The sequence below is a fragment of the Heloderma suspectum genome, chromosome 10, assembly GCF_057233095.1.
Source record: "Heloderma suspectum isolate Gila_16-S chromosome 10, 16-S_ref, whole genome shotgun sequence".
NCBI lineage: Eukaryota > Metazoa > Chordata > Lepidosauria > Squamata > Helodermatidae > Heloderma > Heloderma suspectum.
Genome location: NC_139467.1, coordinates 18,042,657 through 18,063,299, shown reverse-complemented (window position 1 = coordinate 18,063,299; position 20,643 = coordinate 18,042,657). Strand labels below are relative to the sequence as shown.

The 20,643-nt window shown below is 45.4% G+C and overlaps 1 protein-coding gene across 2 annotated transcripts; it reads left to right on the top strand.

Moving 5' to 3' along the window:
- The first annotated feature begins 2,401 nt into the window (after nucleotides 1-2,401).
- On the top strand, nucleotides 2,402-20,215 carry LOC146337850 (B-cell receptor CD22-like). 2 transcript variants are annotated; one of them, XM_084815355.1, is made up of 8 exons: nucleotides 2,402-2,430; nucleotides 5,375-5,432; nucleotides 6,610-7,017; nucleotides 8,688-9,002; nucleotides 9,838-10,104; nucleotides 15,780-15,839; nucleotides 15,939-16,116; nucleotides 18,661-20,215. In XM_084815355.1, exons 2-8 carry the CDS (start codon nucleotides 5,399-5,401, stop codon nucleotides 18,674-18,676), a joined length of 1,278 nt encoding a protein of 425 aa, XP_084671481.1. In that variant the 5' UTR covers nucleotides 2,402-2,430; nucleotides 5,375-5,398; the 3' UTR covers nucleotides 18,677-20,215. The 2 variants fall into 2 exon arrangements, with proteins under 2 accessions (XP_084671481.1, XP_084671482.1); XM_084815356.1 differs by lacking the exon at nucleotides 15,939-16,116 and having other exon boundaries at nucleotides 18,661-18,973.
- Nucleotides 20,216-20,643: the final 428 nt, after the last annotated feature.

The following is a 20,643-nucleotide window of genomic DNA, read 5'->3' as shown; positions in this document are numbered from 1 at the left end:
TTTTTTTAAAAAATCCCGTTAAATCGATACTGCATTGAAGTGCCATGTCAAAATAGCGCATTAGCACTATTGTGAACAGAGAGTAAGCACTCAAGTACCACAGCCATCTGGGACTGGAAAGTGTATCGTATTATTGCCTCCTGTGTTCTTAGTTGCCGGTTGGATCTTGACTGTCCATTTGCTCTTTAAAATTGTCATTTGGATGTTGAGACTCGTTATTGTGGGAGCCCGCTAAAGTGTGTTTAGCAGGCAAACTAGTACAGAGAGTTTGGGGGCCAAGGCTTATACTCCTAAAAATAGTTTTAGGGAGTAAAGACTCACAGGGCCCCAAGTGCTGCACAAGGCAATGGTGCTTCGGCCAGACCAGAATTCCTCAGGTAGTTAATGCAGGAGCCTGCTGTTGTGTATTTAAATATTCAATTTAGGTGGATTTAGGTAAAGCGGGCAGATTCAGAAAGTAGTTACTGCAGGATGCTGAGAAAGCACTATGGTTAAGTGAAGTAGTGTTGAGTGCTAATATTTGCGCTTTAAGCTGCAAAACCACAATTGCGCACTAGCGAAGTTCCCACCAAGATCGTTTTGGGGGTGATTTTCCCATTTCTTGTATCACCCTTCCTTTCTCTCCCCAGGGCTTCCTGGGTTACAATGAACTTCAGCAGAGTCTGCTAGCAAGGGCCGTGGGGTATTCTGGAAGTATGAGGAAATCATGGAACTCCTTGACACATGGGGGGAGCAGAAGATCTAGGAGCAGCTCCGCTCCAGCCACAATAACATAGATTCCTACTTGCAGATAGGGATGTACGAATCCCTTACCTGGCTCCGTTCTGGGGCATCCATGGTGGGGGGGAGGCACTCCGTCCCTCCCCCCCAGAATCCTCCCTGGCTGGCTCCGCGGCGGCTCTCCGGAGCCGCTGGCCGGGGCTGGCTGCAGCCGGAATTCCGGCTGCTGCCAGGCTGCTGAAGTCACAAATGGCGGTCATTATGCCAGCTGCCATTTGCGTCTCTGCCAAGCCGTGATAGGCTACGCAAGTATTTACATAGCCTATCATGACAAAAGGCAGGGATGCAAATGGCATGGCGGAATTACTCGGAGGCTGCGCTTTCTTGTCCAATAAGCATGTTTTTACTTATTTAAAAGAGTTATGTACAAGTATTTACAAGTAGGGTATGGGGTTAGGGTAGACACACATTAAAAAAGGTGGGGAGACTGGAGGGGCTATATACACAAGTGCAGAAGGATTTTACACAGCCACGCAACAACCTTGCCAGAAGGGCCAGGATGTGCTGCAGCCTGCAGCCCAGGCGCTGCTGCCACCACCACCACCACCACCACCACCTGCCCAGGAGGGTCAGGCAGCCTGGGGAGAGGAAGGAGAGCACCCTGCACTGGCCCATGGGTGGGAAGCCTATCCTGCCATGGTTGCCAGAGCAGGGCTGCTGCAGCAGATCCTTCAGATGGTGATCCAGATCCAGGCTGGACTTGGAACACCATGTGGGCTCTCCCACACTGGAGGCCTTCAAGACGAGGCTGGACAGCCATCTGTCAGGGACGCTCTGACGTGGATTCCTGCATCAAGCAGGGGGTTGGCCTCGATGGCCTTGTAGGCCCCTTCCAACCCTACTATTCTATGATTCTATGACTACAATAGCTGGAGTCACACTCTCCCAAGAAAGGGCAGGGAAGCTAAGCTAAGCACTGACCAGCCCCCTGCCACTTTTCCCCTAGTGACTGTTGTTACAGACCGAGCAGCAGCCCTCAAGGCAAGACACCAGCAGGACCCGACAGCGCCCGGACCTGCACGGCCAGCGGGACCACCTCCCTGAGCTGTGTTCCACTCCCACCTCCCAACTATGTAAATACCCCTGCCTACCTCTCCGCCCCTATCCTTCTACACTTGTGTATATAGTCCCTCACTGGTGCTTCGGAGCCAGCCAGCAGGGAGGATCCGGCCAGCAAGGATTCCTCCAGGAGGTGGAGGTAAGTCTTCCAATCCTCCACCGACTCTGGAGGCCGGATTCAAAAGACCCTCACTGGGGTCCGTGGAGGATTTCTCCCCCATCCCTAATGAATATACACAACATTTTCATGCAAAAAGAAAAAGAGAGAGAGAGAGAGAGAGAGAGAGAGAGAGAGAGAGAGAGAGATGGCAATCAGATATGGACATGATAGAGAACAGCTTCGGTGGGGGAATTTCAAGAACTTTGAGGAACTTGAGCTTTGTATGTACATCCCTAGCCTGAACCACAGAGAAGTAGCTGAGCTTGAAGTAGCTCAAAGTGGACAGATCTGCACAGATCCTGTGCTGTCCACTCAGTGTGGCAAGAGGGAAGTTACTGTGACAGATGCTGAGCTTTGAGAATCTGTCTTCCTGGTCTTCACGGAGGACGTGCTGGCAGGGTTAGCAGTCAGAACGGCAAGCATCTGAGAAGGTGAGTTCCAAAGATCTGCTGGCATCTTTGCCCCTTGCGACACTGCTGAGAAAATGAATGGCTGATTCCTAGAAAATGAGGCACATTCAGGGGCTAGGCAAGTTGTGAACCATGCACAGGGTTGCGTCTTTTTTCTTCCTTTCTTTTTTAAAGTTTTAAATGCTTTACTGTAAATGTACAAAAGAACAGAAAGTGGATTACACATTCTTATGGTTCTCATTTTTCTGTTACAGATTTCCACAATAAAATAACTACATCAAAATCACTAAAACATGGCACTACATGTATAGTCAGATTACCAATGAGAATTGAACCAATGATTACATTTTCCAGTTTTGTGTATCAATGGCAGGTGGTATACCACTGTTTTCCAATATGTTTGTGAAAGAAATAAAAGGCTGCCAAATCATGTAAAATGCATGATTGTCTTTTTAGAAGCCTATGTTAGTATTTTACCTTCTCGGCACTGGCAGTGTGCCAAACCTTTTGATACCAACCTCTTTACGTGTTTAACTTTGCTTTGGTGGCATTGAACAGCATCTTCACCTGCTCAGCTTTACGAAGTGAAGCATTCTCTGTTGCATTTTCCCCATGCTGGGTTTAAACATCATCTGCCTAATGTTAAAGGAAGAGGAGAGAATGATGTGATCAGTCAAAAAAAGAGAAGAAAGTGTCAACCCTTTATCCAAAGAATATTTTAAAGTTTTATTTCTGCTGGATCTTTTCCTGAATGCTGCTTTTAATTGACTGCTGCTACTCTGCTTTTGACTCCTGCTTTTAGATGAGCTCGGCGATGTTGTGTTTTTGTGGTTATGTTATTGTGCATTTATTAGTTATGTGGCTTTTGTTAGCCACATAGATTATAATTTGATAGAAGGGCAGGGTAGTAATATTAGACAGAAATAATAAACAGGGTCTCTGATTTCTGTTGGACCCTGTTCTTCTCACACATGTCTCTGGAAATGTGGAGAGCTACTCTTTGATGTAACATTTGTGCATGTTTATGAACACTGGAAGCAGCCTTATACTGAGTCAGATCATCATTCCATTTTGCTCAGCATTGCCTACATGGACTGGTAGCAGATATTCAGGGTTTCAGGCAGGGCTCTTAGCCAGCCCAACATGGAGATGTCAGGGGCTGAACTTGAGTTCCCCTGCGTGTGGTGCGAAGCATGTTCTTTCCCACAGAGCAATGGCCCCTGTGGAATTACTTAAGTGACATCAAAAATGTCCATTTGGAAGAGAGCTGAAGGCTAGGCTGGTGACATTCTGTGTCCCTATAACTGAAGTAAATACCAAGGAAACGTGCTAAGTGACTCAATGTTTTGTGTGGATCCCCCCAAACAGAATCTTTCACAAGGACCCTGTCCCCTGTCCCCCTATCCCCAAGGCTAGAATGGAAATACAGAGAAACTGGAAACTGGCAGTAGGCTATTCAGTTGAAAAATGGTTCTTAAGGTTTTGCAAATAGCACTCATGGAGACATTAACACACCACAGCAGACTAATTAGAACAGGGATGGGAGAATAGTAGCTCTCCAGATGTTTTGGCCTACAACTCCCACCATCCCTCATCACTAGCTTTACTGGCCAAGGCTGATGGGAGTTCTAGGCCAAAACATCTGGAAGGCCACACACTGCCCACAACTGAATTAAAGGAAGAGTAAAGCAGGATGTGCTTTCTGACCTGAGACTTCCATTTCTTTCACATGTCAATAAAGCCATCCCTCCCCCAATTTCATCCTTTTGGAAAGATCCTCTCATGTACTTCAAATGATCTTTGGATCTTGGAATCATATGGGGGGCAAATGTATATCATCATCCTATATATGGGATAAATGTATAATATAGAATGTACATGTGGAATTTACATGTTCTAAACTTTGGTTGGGTTTGTTTGTGTTATGTGTTTATATTTTTTTAAAGAAAATATTATAACATTTGAAGTTACAAATATGCATGCAAAGTAGGGGTTTTAATGAAAAAATGGGTGCAGGGGACACAGGATTCCCAGATTGGCTAATCTTATTGGTGCTGGGGTGGTGGGTGGGGAGGCCAAGGGCAAATGCTCCATAGCTCACCTAAGGATATTGGAGAAATCCGCAACGGAATCATATGAGTTCGGATTTCTATGAATCCGAACAGAGGATTCCATAGAGGATCAGCTTTTCCTGAGTTGCACAGATTCTGAGGACTTGTGGCCTTTTTTTTTTTTTTTTTTAAACTTTCCAGAATTTTATGCAAATTTAGTCATAGAAAAATATGTAAAACAAACAACAAAAAACAACAGCTGAAAATGCTAATTTACGCCATTGGCTGAAGTATGAACATGTGCATGGGGGGGATTTCATGCATTTTGGGGGGATTTCTGCATTTGGGGGGGATTTGTGCATTTTCACATGTGCAAATTTGCTTATCACCAAAATGCATGCAAATTTGCATCCATCTGCACAAATTTGGGAAACCGTAAAAAATCTGATTCTGTCAATGAGTGGATAGCAGAACTAAAGGTACCTGTCAATCTGTGAAATGCAGACAGAATGGATTTTACAAAATCTGTAGATCCCTAAGCTCACCCCTATTGCTGTGACCCTGTGTTTACTTGTAGGAAAGGCACTTTTTAGTTCACTTTTTAGTTCACTGTCCTCCAAATGGACTTTGACTCTTCTGTGCTCTCCTCAGTATTGATTTCTTGTGCCATCGCTGCCTGACATGTGGATGAAATTGCCAGGACTTTATGGGGGATGGATAAGGCAAAGGAATGAATTTTGACATAAGGGAAGTTGCAGTAGGCACTTGCTGGCCCAGTGAGCTACAGCCCATCTTAACTGGCACTTCTCCATAAACACCACCTTCCCACAATTTGGCGATAAGCATCTCATTTTTGATAAATCAAAATATCAGTAAGGGGTGGCTTTAATTGATCATCTGCTTATCTATCCTAGGTTTGGCAGTTGCATAACGCCACAATGAGGCATTTCTTTTGGCTGTTCTTTCTTCAAGGTAAGGGAAGAAATACCGTTTTGGACCAGGATGGCAAAAGCAGGTTGAACCATATCAAGTACTTCCTCTGCTCTCTTTGTTTTATGGGAAGGAGGGAGCCAAGATCCTACTAGAAGTCTCATGGAAAAATAAACCAAAGTCCTCCAATATGTTTAATCTGGGATCATTCCTGCTGCCCTCACTGGGACCTAGGGCCAAACATGACTGTGACATGAATTGCAAGAATACTTGTTGTTGTTGTTGTTGTTGTTGTTGTTGTTGTGTAAATAGCAGCCACGGGAAGCCTGAGCAGCCATTGCTGCATGCAAAGTGGGGATGTTTAAGACCTTTTCTCTCTGCCACAGGCCAGACAAGAATCACCTCTCCGAAGGTGCTATTTGCAGCTCAAGTCCATTGTACAAACAGCAATGTCCCTTGAACTGCAAACAGCACCTTGTGGGGGGTGATTTTTGTCAGCATTCTGGCAGAGAGAGAAAGAGGTAAATTCTCCATCTCCAACCCAATGGTTTCAAGAGTGCTTCATCATGGCAGATATTTATGGAACAAAAGATGTGCATGTTAATTGCAGCGCACAATAAATGTCACATGTAGCTTGGCCCTTACTCCACTGCACAAAAAAAGTAGAATGGGCTGGGGGGCAAAATTAAGGGGCAACAATGAGAGGTTAAATTGAAAATAATATGTCTCATTGAGGCAGAGGTAAAAGGAGGTAACTGAAATAAATCCAAGGGCATGTGAATGCCTGATGGGACTGTTGGATTCTCCCCCCTCCCCCCAAATGCAATCTACTTGCCAGGCTCCAAACCATGTCAAAAACTCCTTTCAGATAGATAGATAGATAGATAGATAGATAGATAGATAGATAGATAGAGGAGGGGGGCAGCAGTGTGAAGAATGGATGTTCAAAGCCTCTGTGTTGAGATGAATGTTGAGATGCTCTGGGTCTTGGTCATGGCATGGATATATGATAGATAATTGTTTCCCACTTCTGAGTGGTGAGAAATCCTTGGGCAAGGATTGCAAGTTTGCTGTGAATGAGAGAGAGAGAGAGAGAGAGAGAGAGAGAGAGAGAGAGAGAGCGAGAGCACTGGAGGATTTTGATGTATTTGTAATATTCGCTCATTGTTGTGAGAGAAGAGCAGCTGTCTGAAAGACCTTATGTGCTTCCCCATTTCAGGTTTCCTATGTAAGTGGCCCCCACCGATCATAAACCCGAAGTCTGTGCAATCCTGGGAAGGATCCTGTGTGTTGATTCCATGCCAGTTTGAAAAATTCTATAATAATCAACCCCTCACAAACATCTCCCTAGTTTGGTATTTTGATCCTTCTTATGATGACAACCTGAAAGACTTTACCGGAATCATGTTGCACAAGAGCAATTTGATCTCCAGTTACCATCAGATCCCAAATACTCCTCACTTTCAGGGTCGGGTTAACTTTGTAGGTGACTTAAATAATGGAAACTGCAGTTTGAAGATTTCCCAACTCAAGAAAAATGACACTGGCAAATATGGAGCACGACTTTATGCCTCAGCTGGAAACAAGCAAGATAGGTGGATAGTTGAAGCTACTGTTACTGTTGAAGGTAAGACTTTTGCAGATCACCTTTTGTTCCCACTTCATCCCAGGCAAATGGGGTTCTTTAGTTAGGACATAAAACCTTCCATATCAGAGTCTCATCAGCCAGGTTTGCACCAGCAACCTTTCATGGACAAATGGTGCCTGGATGTTATTGCTGACAGTGAAACATCTTCTAAATTCCAGAAAGGGAAAAGAGGGTGGCCTACAGAGCCACAATAGGCTGATCTAACTTCCCTGCTACCGATTCAGCAGAAGGATATATTGCCAGTGGATTAACAGCAAACTGCAAGCTGGTAATTAAAGGACATCCATGGATTCCTTTCCATTTCCTTATACTTTGCGACTAGTTCCATTCAGTCAAGATGTCTTGTCTTAGGGCCACTGCATCTGGCTCCTTCTTTTATTCCGTTAATATGCCATTCACACCTTGCACTGTATACTGAGCTGGTTTGGATGTCACAAAAAATGATGGGTTGTTTAAACCACGGGTTGTCTGGCAGGCCCGGGAGCAAGCGAGCGCACTGCCTCTCGTTTACTTCTCACTTCTGCTTTCATTGAACAACCTACGATTCCCCCTTTCATAGGTTGTGAGTGTGATGTCTGAGCCCAGGCACTCTGGCTTGCTTGGGGGTTAAACAACTCAGAGTTAACCTATGATTTGTTGTTTCAGACAGTCAGACAGCACCATTAAACTAAAATTACACATTCTGGGCAGAAGAATGATTTAAGAATACCATGAGCTTGAAATCCACTTTCCTACTGCCACGAAAGATGGGTTGCCTATGAAGCATGGGAGAGGAGGTTAGGCTGCACTAGGAGCATTTCCTCCATCTCTCTCTCTCCCCCACCCCCCAGTCAGGATCCTCTCATTCAGTGAGGGACAGTGCAGGAATCCAGTGGAAAATGTGCCCATATGCACCGCTGGAGAATGAAGGAACAATATCTCCTATAGTTCCAGGTTAGGACGGGCGAATCTGTCAGTTTCATTTTCTCTTGCTTTTGAACTTTTAATGTCTCAAGTTATTTCTCTTTCGAATATGAAGAACTTTGCAAATTTTCTTAAATTCCTATCAAGGCTGAACTGAAACTAAAATCTCACTCGTGAATCTGTCAGTTTTGGTTTCACTCACATACATTTTTTCTTTTTAAAAAAACACACTGAAGTTCTTTTTTGTCCAAAATATGCAGAACTTTCTGAATGTTGGTAAATTCCTATCAAAACCAAACTGAAATGAAATTCTCACCCATCCCTATTCCTGCGCTATGATGTGTCACAACCAAGAGTATGGAGGTAACGTCTGGATAGGGAGGAATTTCTGACATGTTTGGATGTGGAATCAAGGTCTTTGTGTCTGTGCTGAAGTTAAAAAGAATAGGCCCAAATTTCTGTCAGCATTTCCCTGTAACCGTGGCCTCCTATTTTCTCTTGTGGGGCTGCAGAGTCACCCAAAATGGAAGCTTTCTGTGGAAGCTTCCAAGGCTTCGAAGAATAGTAGGAAATCAAGGTGACCTGTTCAGTGATTTACCATGGCCTTGACCAGCCACTGAGGCTGACTGTTAAGGGCTGTTGGATGAATAGCCAAGGTCTTTGCATCTGTGCTGAAGTTAAAAACAACAGGCCCAACTGGATTTTCAGTTAATCATGGCCTCCTATTTTCTCTTTTGGGGCTGCAGAGTCACCTCCAGTACCCAAGTTGGAAGCTTTCTCTGGAAACTTCCAAGGCTCCCTAGTCTTTGAAGAACAGAAGAAAACCACGGTGACCTGCTCTGTGAATTACCAATGCCTTGATCAGCCACTGAGGCTGACTCTCAAGGGCTTAGAGGAGGATCGTTTGGCTCCTCAAAAAATGACTTTTCAAAACAGAATAATGAAGACTGTGCTGGACTTCGAGCCATCTTGGGAGGACCACGGGAAAATGCTGACATGCTCGCTGAACAACCAGAATGGGTCAGAGGTATCCCAGAGAAGCAGGCAACTGGATGTGAAATGTGAGTGTACCATGGGGCTGGAAGGAGCTGGGCACTTTGCCGGGGTCTGAAAAGAAAGCTGAGCTGAGAAAAATAGTTACATTACAACCCTCTGCACATTTGCTCAGAAGTCAGTCCCACTGTTTTCGAAGAGTCCTTACCCCCAGTTAAGTGCACGCAGGATTGCAGCCCTACTTTGATAAGCTACACCGGAAGATCTGGTTCTTGTGGGCTTAGAGCTTTAAGTATGTGTGAATGCAATTAAGTTCAAAGGAAAGTTCTTTGCTGGGATGGTGAGTTTTGCAATAATATATTCAGAACAATTAGAAGTATCTAAGATGAACTTCTTATGCTTTATGCACAGATCCACACTGGATGCTTTCAAGGGCACTGCTACCCACCCCAGCACTGGCTGAATTCCTATTGCTGGATTAGTTATTCTGTAGTCTAGGAGCACCTCAGTTTTGTCTGTATTAATTTGTTAGCCTCCATTACTAGTTCCAGGCACTGGTTGAGATCTTTAAAATGGATGGGGGTCACAGTGAAAGAAAAATCAGGCTGCCATTTCCATTAAAAAGCGGGGCGGGGGGGAGACAAGAATAGAACACATCTCCAGATTTTATGAAATAGGCAGAGATAGAGAGGTGGGGGGGGAGAGGGAGTATTTGGGTACCCAGCTAAGTACAAGAGGTGATGTTAAAATTGGGCTGGCTGGCAGGACACAGCTGAGATGGATGACCCCTATTTTGGTTCCTGGAACTCAAGCTTGGTTTCTCTTGGCTTTTTTTTTCTCTTTTAAATACAGCATATCTGACTTCTATTGTTGTTTGTAATTGTGAATTTCTGCTTATTTCAGATGCTCCCAAAGGAGTTAAGTTGAAAGCCACACCTGGGCCGACAGTCCGAGAGGGAATGAAACTTTCCCTGCAGTGTATATACAACAGCAGCAACCCAGCTGTTTATGCATACAATTGGTATAAGAACCATCAGTATATGCATCACTGGAACACAGATACAGTTGAATTCCCCAATGTGGGGCAGGATCATTCTGGTAGTTACAAATGTAACTCTGCAAATGGAATTGGAAGCAGCGAGTCAGAAGAACTGAACATCGATGTGCAATGTGAGTTTGTTCATGGGGATGGTGCAGTTGATGGTCTGATGAATGTGGGAATTTCTAGCCACAAGTTATCTCTGCTAAGGTCTGTGATTCCAGCCTCTTCCATTCCCTTGTTCTTCTGAGAATGTTTTCATGCATGGCATCATACAGCATGCTTTCTCTTTTGCTATTCATGCCATGTGTGAATATCGTGGATGCAGGAAAGCAATGGGAAGAGATTCATTTTTATGCAAATTTTAAATCCACACCATAGACCATTTTAAACAAAATGTGATAAACTTCTCAAAGTGAGAAACCACTGAGCCACAAAGCAAAATAAAGAAACTTCAGTGTTTGAAATGAGGAGTGTGGCATCAGGAAACAGCAATAATTCCAATGTTTTAGATTTAATGATGATAGAAAAATTATTGAAATCTGGAACCAAATTCTTTGAAGGCTTGATTTTGGCTGCTTCTACACAGGCAAAGCCTTAGCAGCCCTGAAATGACACCGAGCGCATCAGGGCTGGATGAAATACCCAGCTTAAAAATGTAGCAACTCTGCCTTGCAGAGAATACCATGAGAATGTGCAGAAATTCTTTTGTCACTTTAAGGTTACATTTGTTTGTTTGTTTATTTATTTAAAATATTTCTTGGCTACCTTTCAGGGCAGAAGCCCTCCTCAGGCAGCTTACAGCAATAAAACACATAAAAACAGTTAAAATATTAAAAGTGATAAAACATAAAAACAATAAAAGCAACAATAAAAGCCGACAACAAAACCAGCAACAACATTAACATCAGTACCAGCAACAATAGCAGTCATATCACGAGGAGGCCAAGGTTAAATAATATGTTTTCAAGGCCTTCTTACAAGTCTGCAATGATGGAGCATGGCAGACCTTCGATGAAAGCTGATCCCGTTGAAGGGACTGGCAAAGAGCAAGTAACAGCATTGTTCTCCCATGAGTTAGTAGCTTCTGTCAGCCATTACCACCAGGTGCATGTGGGCAACCACATTGCCGAGGTTCTGTCCTGCTCTGTGGTGTCTTGAGTCTTTCAAGGGAAGCTGGTAGCATGTCATGTCAGTCAGATCAATGCAGGTAAAGTCCTGTCCAGTAAGCCCAGCCAGGTCAGAGTACACGGGTCAAGGTACGAAAGGCAACACGAAGGCAGAGGACCTTGAATAGCTCCAAGTGGGTACCGCTGGCAGGAACTCTCCCCTTCTATGACAATAGGTAGATATTGTTTCAGCAGGGAGCCAATGCAAACTGAAGCCTTAAGTAGTGTGACAAAACCTGTAGTATGGTCAGCTCTGCCCCTCCTGGAGGAGCTGACTAGATTGTTAAAGACGTGTAGTGGGGAATGCTCAAGACTTCTGCAGGGCTAGGGAGATGGAGGTGAGTTAGAGCCTAGAGGAACCCCAGGGGTATAGCTGTGCCTCATCCTCATCAGTATCCTCTGCTACACACTGGAAGGGCTGAGGCCCAGAGGTCATGACAGGGTCTCTCATTAGTTTGTGCATGTGTGTGTGTGCATGAGTGTGTGTAAACACACATACAAAATTTAATTAATTACCCTGGCATTCAGGGTGGGGTTGCTCTGCACATCCCTAGGTGACATGAAATTTTGAACATTAAAGAATAAATAAATAAACAAACCAGAATTCGTTCTGTCATGGGACTATTCATACTCTGTGCTTGAATAAGGATGATGATCAAACTACTGCACCATTTGGATATATTTGCATAACTTATTCTGCTTCTGAGGTACATGATGTGGGCCAAGAACCTATGCGGGGCACTCTCTGAGCAGCTGAAGTCCTGCCCAGCCTTTCCCTGGCTTTTGTGATTTCACTCAGTATTGCACACAGGTGTTTGACCCAGACTGGCCCTTCTGGCAAACACACAGCTGCTGCTGAAAAAGGCAGCCATCTCCCCTGTTCCAAATGAACACACTGAGGGATTTAGCCATGTCCGGTGGTCCCAATATGGCCTTCTGCGGTTCCCCAGAAGGCACTGCCTGTTCCCCTGGTCTCACCGCCTTTCCCCTGACCACCAATTGTTCGGTGTTTTCTTAGCTTTTGTGCCCTTTCCCGTTGTCTCTTCAAGCTTAGTTACTGGCAGTATGTGTTTTAACCTAAAACATTCTTGCACTTTTGATATGTTGGCCCCAGAGGAGGCTGGTGGCTGTGATTTCAGCCTAATAGGTTCAGCACCTTGGATAGCTCCATCAGTGTTCTTGCTGGTTTTGACTGAATCCCAGAATGCATTCACAGCCCCACCAAAATCTGAGCCACCAGCCTCCATTAATTGCCCCTGCCTCCTTTACCTTTGGTCTCACCCCATTTTGCCTTCACCCCTGTCCACCATTGGAATGCAGCACCCATGAGTTTCCCCAAAATTGAATCTGACCCTTGGACTGAAGGAGGTTCCACAGCTCTGCTCTAACCCTTTTTGGCCCTAGTCCTATTCTATCCCATAACTGAGAACAAACCTCCAATTTCTCAGCACCCATTTCTGTTATTTACTAGCCACCACTCTACATTGGTGCAAATTTGGAGTGGAGGTAGGGATGCTGTCTACCCCCCACAGTTCCTAAAAACTCTGCCCCCTTCTGTGCTCTTTGAGAAAGGGCAGATTCACTGCACCAACAGGGCAGGAGAATTAAAATGAAACTTGGCGCAAATGAATCATTTCCTAATTCAGATTTAAAAGCTTTCAAAAAGTCAAAGTTATTTAGTACATTTCTATATTGTTCAATAGCTGAAGCCCTTTGGGTGGTTCAGAGAAATTTAAGGGTGTACGAACCCCCACCTACCTGGCTCCGCCGGGTTCCGCAGGTGGGGGGAGGTGATCCGTTCTTCCCCCTGGAATCCTCGATGGGGGGGAGGTGATCCATTCCTCCCCCCCGGAATCCTGCCCAGCCGGCTCCGCTCCGCAGCTAGGCCACGGAGCCGCTGGCCAGGCCAACCCGCAGCGGGGCCTTCAGCCGCTGCCAGGCTGCTGCCAGGCTCCTGCATAGGGGACACCATTTGCGTCCCTGCTTTAGCCATGATAGGCTACGTAAATATATACGCAGGCTATCACGGGCCGGTGTAGGGACACAAATGGTGGCCGCTACGATGGCCGCCATTTGCGGCTGCACTAGCCTGGCAGCGGCCAGAGCTGCCGGCGCCAGAGCTGGAGCTGGAGCCGCAGCCAGGTAGGGTCCGTTTCGCGGGGCTTTCGCCGGGTGGTGGGGTGGGGGGCTCTGTTCCATCACAGATTCTGGGGGGCCAGAATTCAGAATTCGGCCCCCCTGGGATCCGTGGCGGAATTCTCTAACATCCCTACAGAAATTAAAACCAGAAGTACAGCATAAAAACAATACAGAATATAAAAGCATTAGAACTATAGTATAAACGTACAACCAGCATAAAGCCTAGCTGCAGCAATGCAGAGATTTAAAATACAGTAACAAATTTAAAACAGCAAACCTAAAAGACTAGAAGATTAAAATGCTAAAATTCCTGGGAAAATAAGAAGGTCTTCACCTGGCACTGGAAAGAGTGCAACGTGGATGCCAGGCAAACCTGTCTAGGGAGCTCATTCTACAACCAGCGTGCATCTCAAAGGTTTGCCCCTCAAAAGTTGTCTTGGAATTTTGAAAGTCACTGAAAGTCACAGAAACTAAGAATGAGCCAAAGGTAGCTGGTCTCTCTCAGCCAAACTGATGGAATAGGCCCTGCTGCTTCCCATTCCTCCCTCTGATGCAGTCTGATGGAATGGTTGCTCCAAGGCACAAGACTAGAGACTGGTAAAAACTTTGTACAATGTGCAGTGTAGCCCTCTGGTGGAGTGCCTGGAGTTTGACCCTGAAGAACTATGGGAGAAGGGTTGGTTCTGAGAGAGGAGAGAGGTTATGAAGGGACTGGGAAAAAGGAGAGAGAGAGAGAGATTGTGAAGAAAGGTTCTGTGGAAGCTGTGTAGAGGGAGAAGAACAGCTGGAAAAGAGAGGTCCTGTGTAGGTCCAGCATCAAGGATAGGCATGCTTAGGCACCTGTCAAGGGCCCCATCATCCCAGCAGGGGCTCACTGGCAATAGCCCCTGGAGTTGTTCCTCCCCTTCAGCACTGCAACTTGCTTGTTCATCTGCCTCTTGTTCTGGCCCAGACAATGGTGGTGGTGGTGAGAAGGAGGAGCAGGAGATGCTACGGCCTACTTGCTCACTGGGTCTCTGTCTGTCAAGCAAGCAAACAGAGCTGTGATGGGAAAGAGGAGGAACAGTGGCAGCTGGTGACAATGGTGGTGAGAAGGTAGACTCAGAGGCCCATTGAGGGTGCATTGCCCAAGGGCCCTCCGAAACCTGGAGCCAGCATTGGACCCGAGGAGGCTGAGAAAAGACCAGGGAAGACTGCAACAACAGCATTCTGCCTTCTCCTCAATTATCAATCAGCAGATGCTTGTCGGCCAACTCTCAATAACAGAGGCCTACAGTTACTTCTCAGTCCTGTACTGCACAGCTAGAGACAGGTTTTAAGAAATAACCTACCTTTGTGGACCATAACTGTTGGACTCCCTTCCCTCCATTTTCATATTTAGAGACTTACTTTATGAGCCCAGGTTTCATGGTTTCCACCACCCCACAGCATTGCTGAGGGGGCGGGGGGCATTTGCTGATAGGGAAAATGAGGTTACACTTTGCAACCATACTAGGCACTGGTCCCAAAGCCTACCCTAACCCACACAGAGGCAGTGAATCAAGAAGTATTGTCCTCCACATTTTGACTATGTCATTTAGTAGGGTAAGAGCTCAGGTCAAATGCTGGGGTGATGTTGCCGCACCTTTGGTTATACAAACATCACCTTTGTGGGCAAAAATTATACCTTGAGAAACAACAAAAGACACCTTCTCTTCCCAGACAGAAGACTGGAGCTAAATCAAAATTTGATGCAGTTCCAAGTTTTGACAAAATTTCAGAATTCAAAACCAACACTGGCTTAGGAGCGATGCCATTTCTCTCTTTGGGGTGAGGATCACCAAGGTCACAGTGCTGCTGGCATCTAGCGTTGAGGAGGGGCATGATCCCAGCAATTGGAACATGCTTGCAGGTGTTGAGGGAGCTCCAGACCCCATCTGCTCCACATGGAGCCAAATGGGATTGCTCTGCAGTTTGTCCGATGCAGCTTGTTACCCATAGGGATGCCAGAGAAATCTGTTTACAGGGTGAAGTTCGATGAGTTTTCCTAGGTTCTGGTTCTTGCTGCAGCGCTCGACTCAGTCTGCAGTGAGTCTGGCCAGTTCATGGATTTTCCAGGCATTTTGCGCATCCCCCCCACTGCAGGTTTCACAATTTGCACAGATTTGAGCAATTTGTGCAAATTATGGCCAAATTTGCATACATTGCCTAGAAATTTGTGCAAATTGCTCTGTAATTTGCTCAAATTGTGGAACCCATAGGGAAAAAAATGCACAAAAGAGTTCCTGGATTTTGGGAGAAAGCCCACAGCTTGGCTTGCAAACATAAATGGAGTTGTACACACTACAGAATTCCATCAGGTCAAAAAAGGACTGGTTTTCTCAGTGGCAGACATCCCTAGTTGCCCATGATGAAACCATAAAAATGAGTAAAATAAAAAAGGTCCCTGAGAGTGAGAGAGGAAGAGTGGAGTGGGCTATCAGGCCAAGTGACTCATAGTGTCCTTCTCTTTTTTCTAGCTTGCTGCCCGGACATGCCATCCCAGGCCACCTCTGGGCCTAGACCCACAGTACAGCGGGGTAAGCAGCAATAGTTAGTCTGAATGTATTTCATTCTTTGACTTCAAACTTGGAGGAAAGTTATGTATGTATTCTAAGATGCTTCCTTTTCCTTCTCAGAAGGGCAGCAAGTCTCTCCAATACCACACAGTACGAGTGCTTCTCCCCAGTCTGAACCAAAGTCTCCAACTCAGCCTCCTCTTTCATCAGATTCCCACACACTCTGTGATGCCAGAGTTCTCCAGGAATATCTGTGTTCTCTTGGGAAATTTCAAGCCCAGGCCATACACGACCGTGGGTACGACTCCCCCTGCCCCCCTCCAGGAAGGCACCCACTTACCTCAAAACCCACCATTCACTATTTATGTAGCATTTTTGTTGGGCTTTCATGGCGTTCCAGGCATTTCGCTCATATTGTTTGAGTAATCCTAACAACACCCCTGTGAGTTAGATCAGCAAGGGCACAATCCCATGCATGTTTAGACAGAAGAAGTCCTACAGCTCCCAGCATTCCCCAGGCAGCATGGCTGGCAGAGAAATGCTGGGAGTTGTAGAACTTTTTCCTGTCTAAGCATGCTTAGGATTGCACCCTAATTATGCTAATTGTCTCCTTATTGTGGATGGGATGGGAGGGCTGAGGCTGAGAGATGGGTGTTGATTTGCTGAAGGCTACCTACTGTGTTCATGGCAGAGGCAAGATTCAAATTTGGGAGTTCCTGCTTCACAGCTCTGTCTCTTGGGGCCAAATGGCACATTAAGTTATTTAAGCATTTTTTTTTAACAGTGTGCTTTAACAGCTCCTTTTCCTTTTGGAGGGAACACAGCTTCACAGCACCTATTTGGTGCTTCAGACATGGATTAGAACCTGCACCAGTTTTGGAAGGAAAACGCCTGCCCTTTGCTGCTATTTCCCCTTAAGGTGCAGTTTGCAGCGAAGAGAACCTTCAGGGGCAAAGAGCAGCTGGCTGGGACATATCTGAGCAGGAAACTGGTGCAGGGCTCCAATCCAGGGGTGCATTTTGGATTGGGGCCCTGTGGCAGCACTCCCTTCAAAATAACAGTGGCCCGTTTAACCATTTTTTTAAAAAAGCATGAATAATGTAATGTGTAGTATGGGCGTTAGCAACTGTGTTACAGAAAGAGACAGCGTAAGACAGACACAAATGAGGCCTCATCCTCGTTGCCACAAAATAATGGCAAAATATCCTAAGAACCTGTCATCCTAACCAATGCCATTGTACTAACCACTGGCCGTGACAACTTCCAGGTAGAATTTCCATAAGAGAGATTGCAATGACACACAGAAATGATTTATTTTAACCTAGTACAATAAAAAAAACAAGGAAAAATAAATAATAACCAATATAATTGAGAATGTGTATGCATTTTCTTTTTCTTTTTAAAGGAATGGACATGGTCTGTGGATTAATTTTAAAGAAACTATCTAGCTTTTGAGAGTGTGTTGCCATCTGAGATGGGTTGCCTAAACCTTGCCCTGACTGATGTTAAGTTTAGCAAGAGTAAAAATGATTGGATGAATGAAAACGTATATTCATCCAATGGGATTTGGACCATTTTATTTAGAATGGCATTTCTTGGGGGAAAATTCAGAGCAAAGACATTTTCGGGTGTGAGTATGCTGGGTCTGCATTCTCTCTCTCTCTCCTTCTTTGTTTTGAATTTTCCTTGCTGAACGACAATTATAAACATAATGCTCCAAAACCCACTGGAGTAATAAATATTTGTTCTCATGTACTCCATTTTTGTTGTTTCTACTAGGGATGTCAGAGAATTCCGCCATGGATCTTGGTGAGGCTGAATGCCAGTGCATTTGGCCCCCCGAACTCCATGGCGGAATGGCCTGCCACCCCCTGCCCCCCCGTGGATCCCCCCCGGGACGAGACTTACCTGGGGCGGATCTTCCGGGTGGCGGCGGCTGTGGCGGTGGTTGCGGCGGTTGAGGCTGCAGTGGCTGGTCTTCCAACTGGCTGCCGCCGCCGCCATTTCCAGGCTTGTTAAAAAAAAAAAAAAGACATGATAGGCTACGTAAAGATTTACGTAGCCTATCATCGCTAGGGTTTTTTTTTTTTTAAAAAAAAAACATGACGTGATAGGCTATGTAAAACTTTACATAGCCTATCATGGTTGGGTGGGTTTAAAAAAACAAAACAAAACCGCGTACGCAAATGGTGGTGGCTATGGCCGCCGCCATTTGCGTTTCTTATTTTTGCCGTCTTAATCTACGTAAATATTTACGTAGACTATGATGGCGAAAATAAAGGGGAACGCAAATAGTGCAGTGGGTGCTATTTGCATCCCTTTTTGATTCGACATTTTAGCCTACGTAAAGATTTACGTAGGCTAAAACGGTGAATCAAAAAGGGATGCAAATAGCGCCCGCTACGCTATTTGCGTTCCTCTTTATTTTCGCTGTCTTTGTCTACATAAATATTTACATAGATTAAGACGGCAATAATAAGGAACGCAAATGGCGGCAGCCATAGCCGCCATTTGCATACGTGTTTTTTTTTTTTTACCCAGAGCCCTCCGTGGCCGGAAATCTGGCTGTGGATGGCTCTGGTCTGGCTGGCTGCTCCGCGGAGCTGCTGCGGAGCACAGCCAGCCATGGAGGATTCCGGGGGGAGGAACGGAACGCCTCCCCCCCTGGCGAGGATTCCAGGGGGAGGGACGGAACGCCTCCCCCCCCATCAACATAATCCGTGAAAGGTAAGTGACTTTCGTACATCCCTAGTTTCTACTCTTTGTGGCCTTTTGTGGGTTCCCGTTTTGTTGGACTAATGTTAGCTACCCTCAATACAGTTTTTCTTTTCCCTTCCCCCAGAACATCTGATTCTTAACAGCTTCAAGGAATTAATCTCTGAAGTTGGCAAGCTCACTGACCAGCTTCTGAGAGCAAAGCCAAAAGATCAGGGCCCTGAAGCAGAGGCTGGCTGTGGCTGACAGGAGGAGTCAGGAGAAAAGAAACCACAGAGAAGGAAGGAGAACCAAAATTTCAACTCCTTTTGCACCAGGTTGATTCTTTTGCCTTGCTTTCCATTCTTCTTTCAAATGTTATCTTGTGTTAACATCGCTTTTCTTTAACAATAATTATTCCTTGCTAAAATGCAATTAAAGATCACATTGTCTTAAAAAGCAAAATCAGGAGTGATGAATTTTCAGGCTCCTTCAATTTACCTTCCAAATACTTTTGAGGAGGAAGAACAGTGAAATGAACAGACCTCAGATCATTTGAAAAAGTGACCCTGCCCCCGAGACTGGAGCTGTTTCATGCCATCCCTCCCCACAAAACACCTTTTCCTTTGGCATCACCAGCCATGAGTGACATCCTCAGATAAAATAAAATCACATCAGTCTACAGATCCAAGCAGATACATGGTACCTCAAAAGGATCTGGTGGGATGTTTGATTCTTTATTCAAACAACGCTGCCACAAAGTAAGACTTAGCACCTCCATCTGATCTTAGTCAAAGCCATGAGGAGATTTATGATCTCATAAGAAATTACAAATCTGCATAGCATAACTCTGCTTCCAGTGTTTAGGATGCAGAGCTTAAGCATGGGCAGAGATCGGAGCCTTTTACACTCTTGTGTTTTCTGATCTGGCGATGTCCTGCTTCTAATTCACCCTTTAGGATCATCTGGAAGCTCCATTACAATTCATTATTTCCCAAACTGTGGCTTGCTGATCAAAGCATCTATGGATTCCGAATTAAGCACTTGCTGTGATATTTGTAACTATATGCAAATATCTCTAAACAAAGCATCTCACTGAACTTCTTCCCTCCTCTCCGATTGCAGTGAACAACGCCTCCTTTCCTGACCTCTTTTGTAACTGCAGGCAGTATATGCTAATCACATGGTTCAAAATACAGGAAACTGGGGACGTCCCACATTATAGTTGCTGAGTCCAGTCTGTTTTCCACTTCTGATTGGGTGTGAGAGAGCCAGGGAAAAATTGCACGTGACCTGGGTGTTCCACAGACTTCCAGATCCCCAGCTTTGACGGCTAGCATGTTCTCTGACTCAGACCTTTACATCCTTTAGCAATCTGATGCAGGAGGGGAGGGAGTTTTGCTCTGCAAGTGCCATCATGGAGGATTTAATTGACAATATTTTTGACAAGACAACTACAGAATATGACTCTGCTGGGCTAAACAAAGTAGTGTGCGTAGAGGATGAAACTGAGAAGGATATTATTTACCAGGGGAATATGGCTCCATGGGGCTACATAGTGGAGAGTGTTGGGGACCTGTAACGTATGGAATTTGAAAAGATGAAATGGAGGGAAGAATGAAGTCAGGCAAGGAGAGTGGCTAATGCTGCTTTTGGCTACATGGCGGACAGGCAGACTTGCCAAAGTGCGCAAAATCGCTGAGAATAAAAAAAAACAAAATGACCTCTTTTGCACAAATTTAAACAGAACCCCAAATGACCCCATTTGCACAAATCACCATTTCAGCAAATGACAGGAACCAAAAAAAAAAATGCATCTACTTAACCTGAGCAAAAAGATATGGACATTTCAAGAATTGGGGAAAAAAATCTGCTACAGTTAGGAATGTACGAAACCTACCTTTGCTCTGTCCCTTCCGCGGAATCTTCGATGGGGGGGGAGGCGATTCAGTCCTCCCCCCCTGGAATCCTCGACAGCCAGCTCCGCTCCACAGCCAGGCCATGGAGCAGCTGGCCAGGGCCATCCGCAGCCGGATTTCTGGCCGCGGACGGCCTGGTGCAGATGCAAATGGCAGCCACCATAGCGGCCACCATTTGCATCCAGCCAGACAACCATGATAGGCTACGTAAG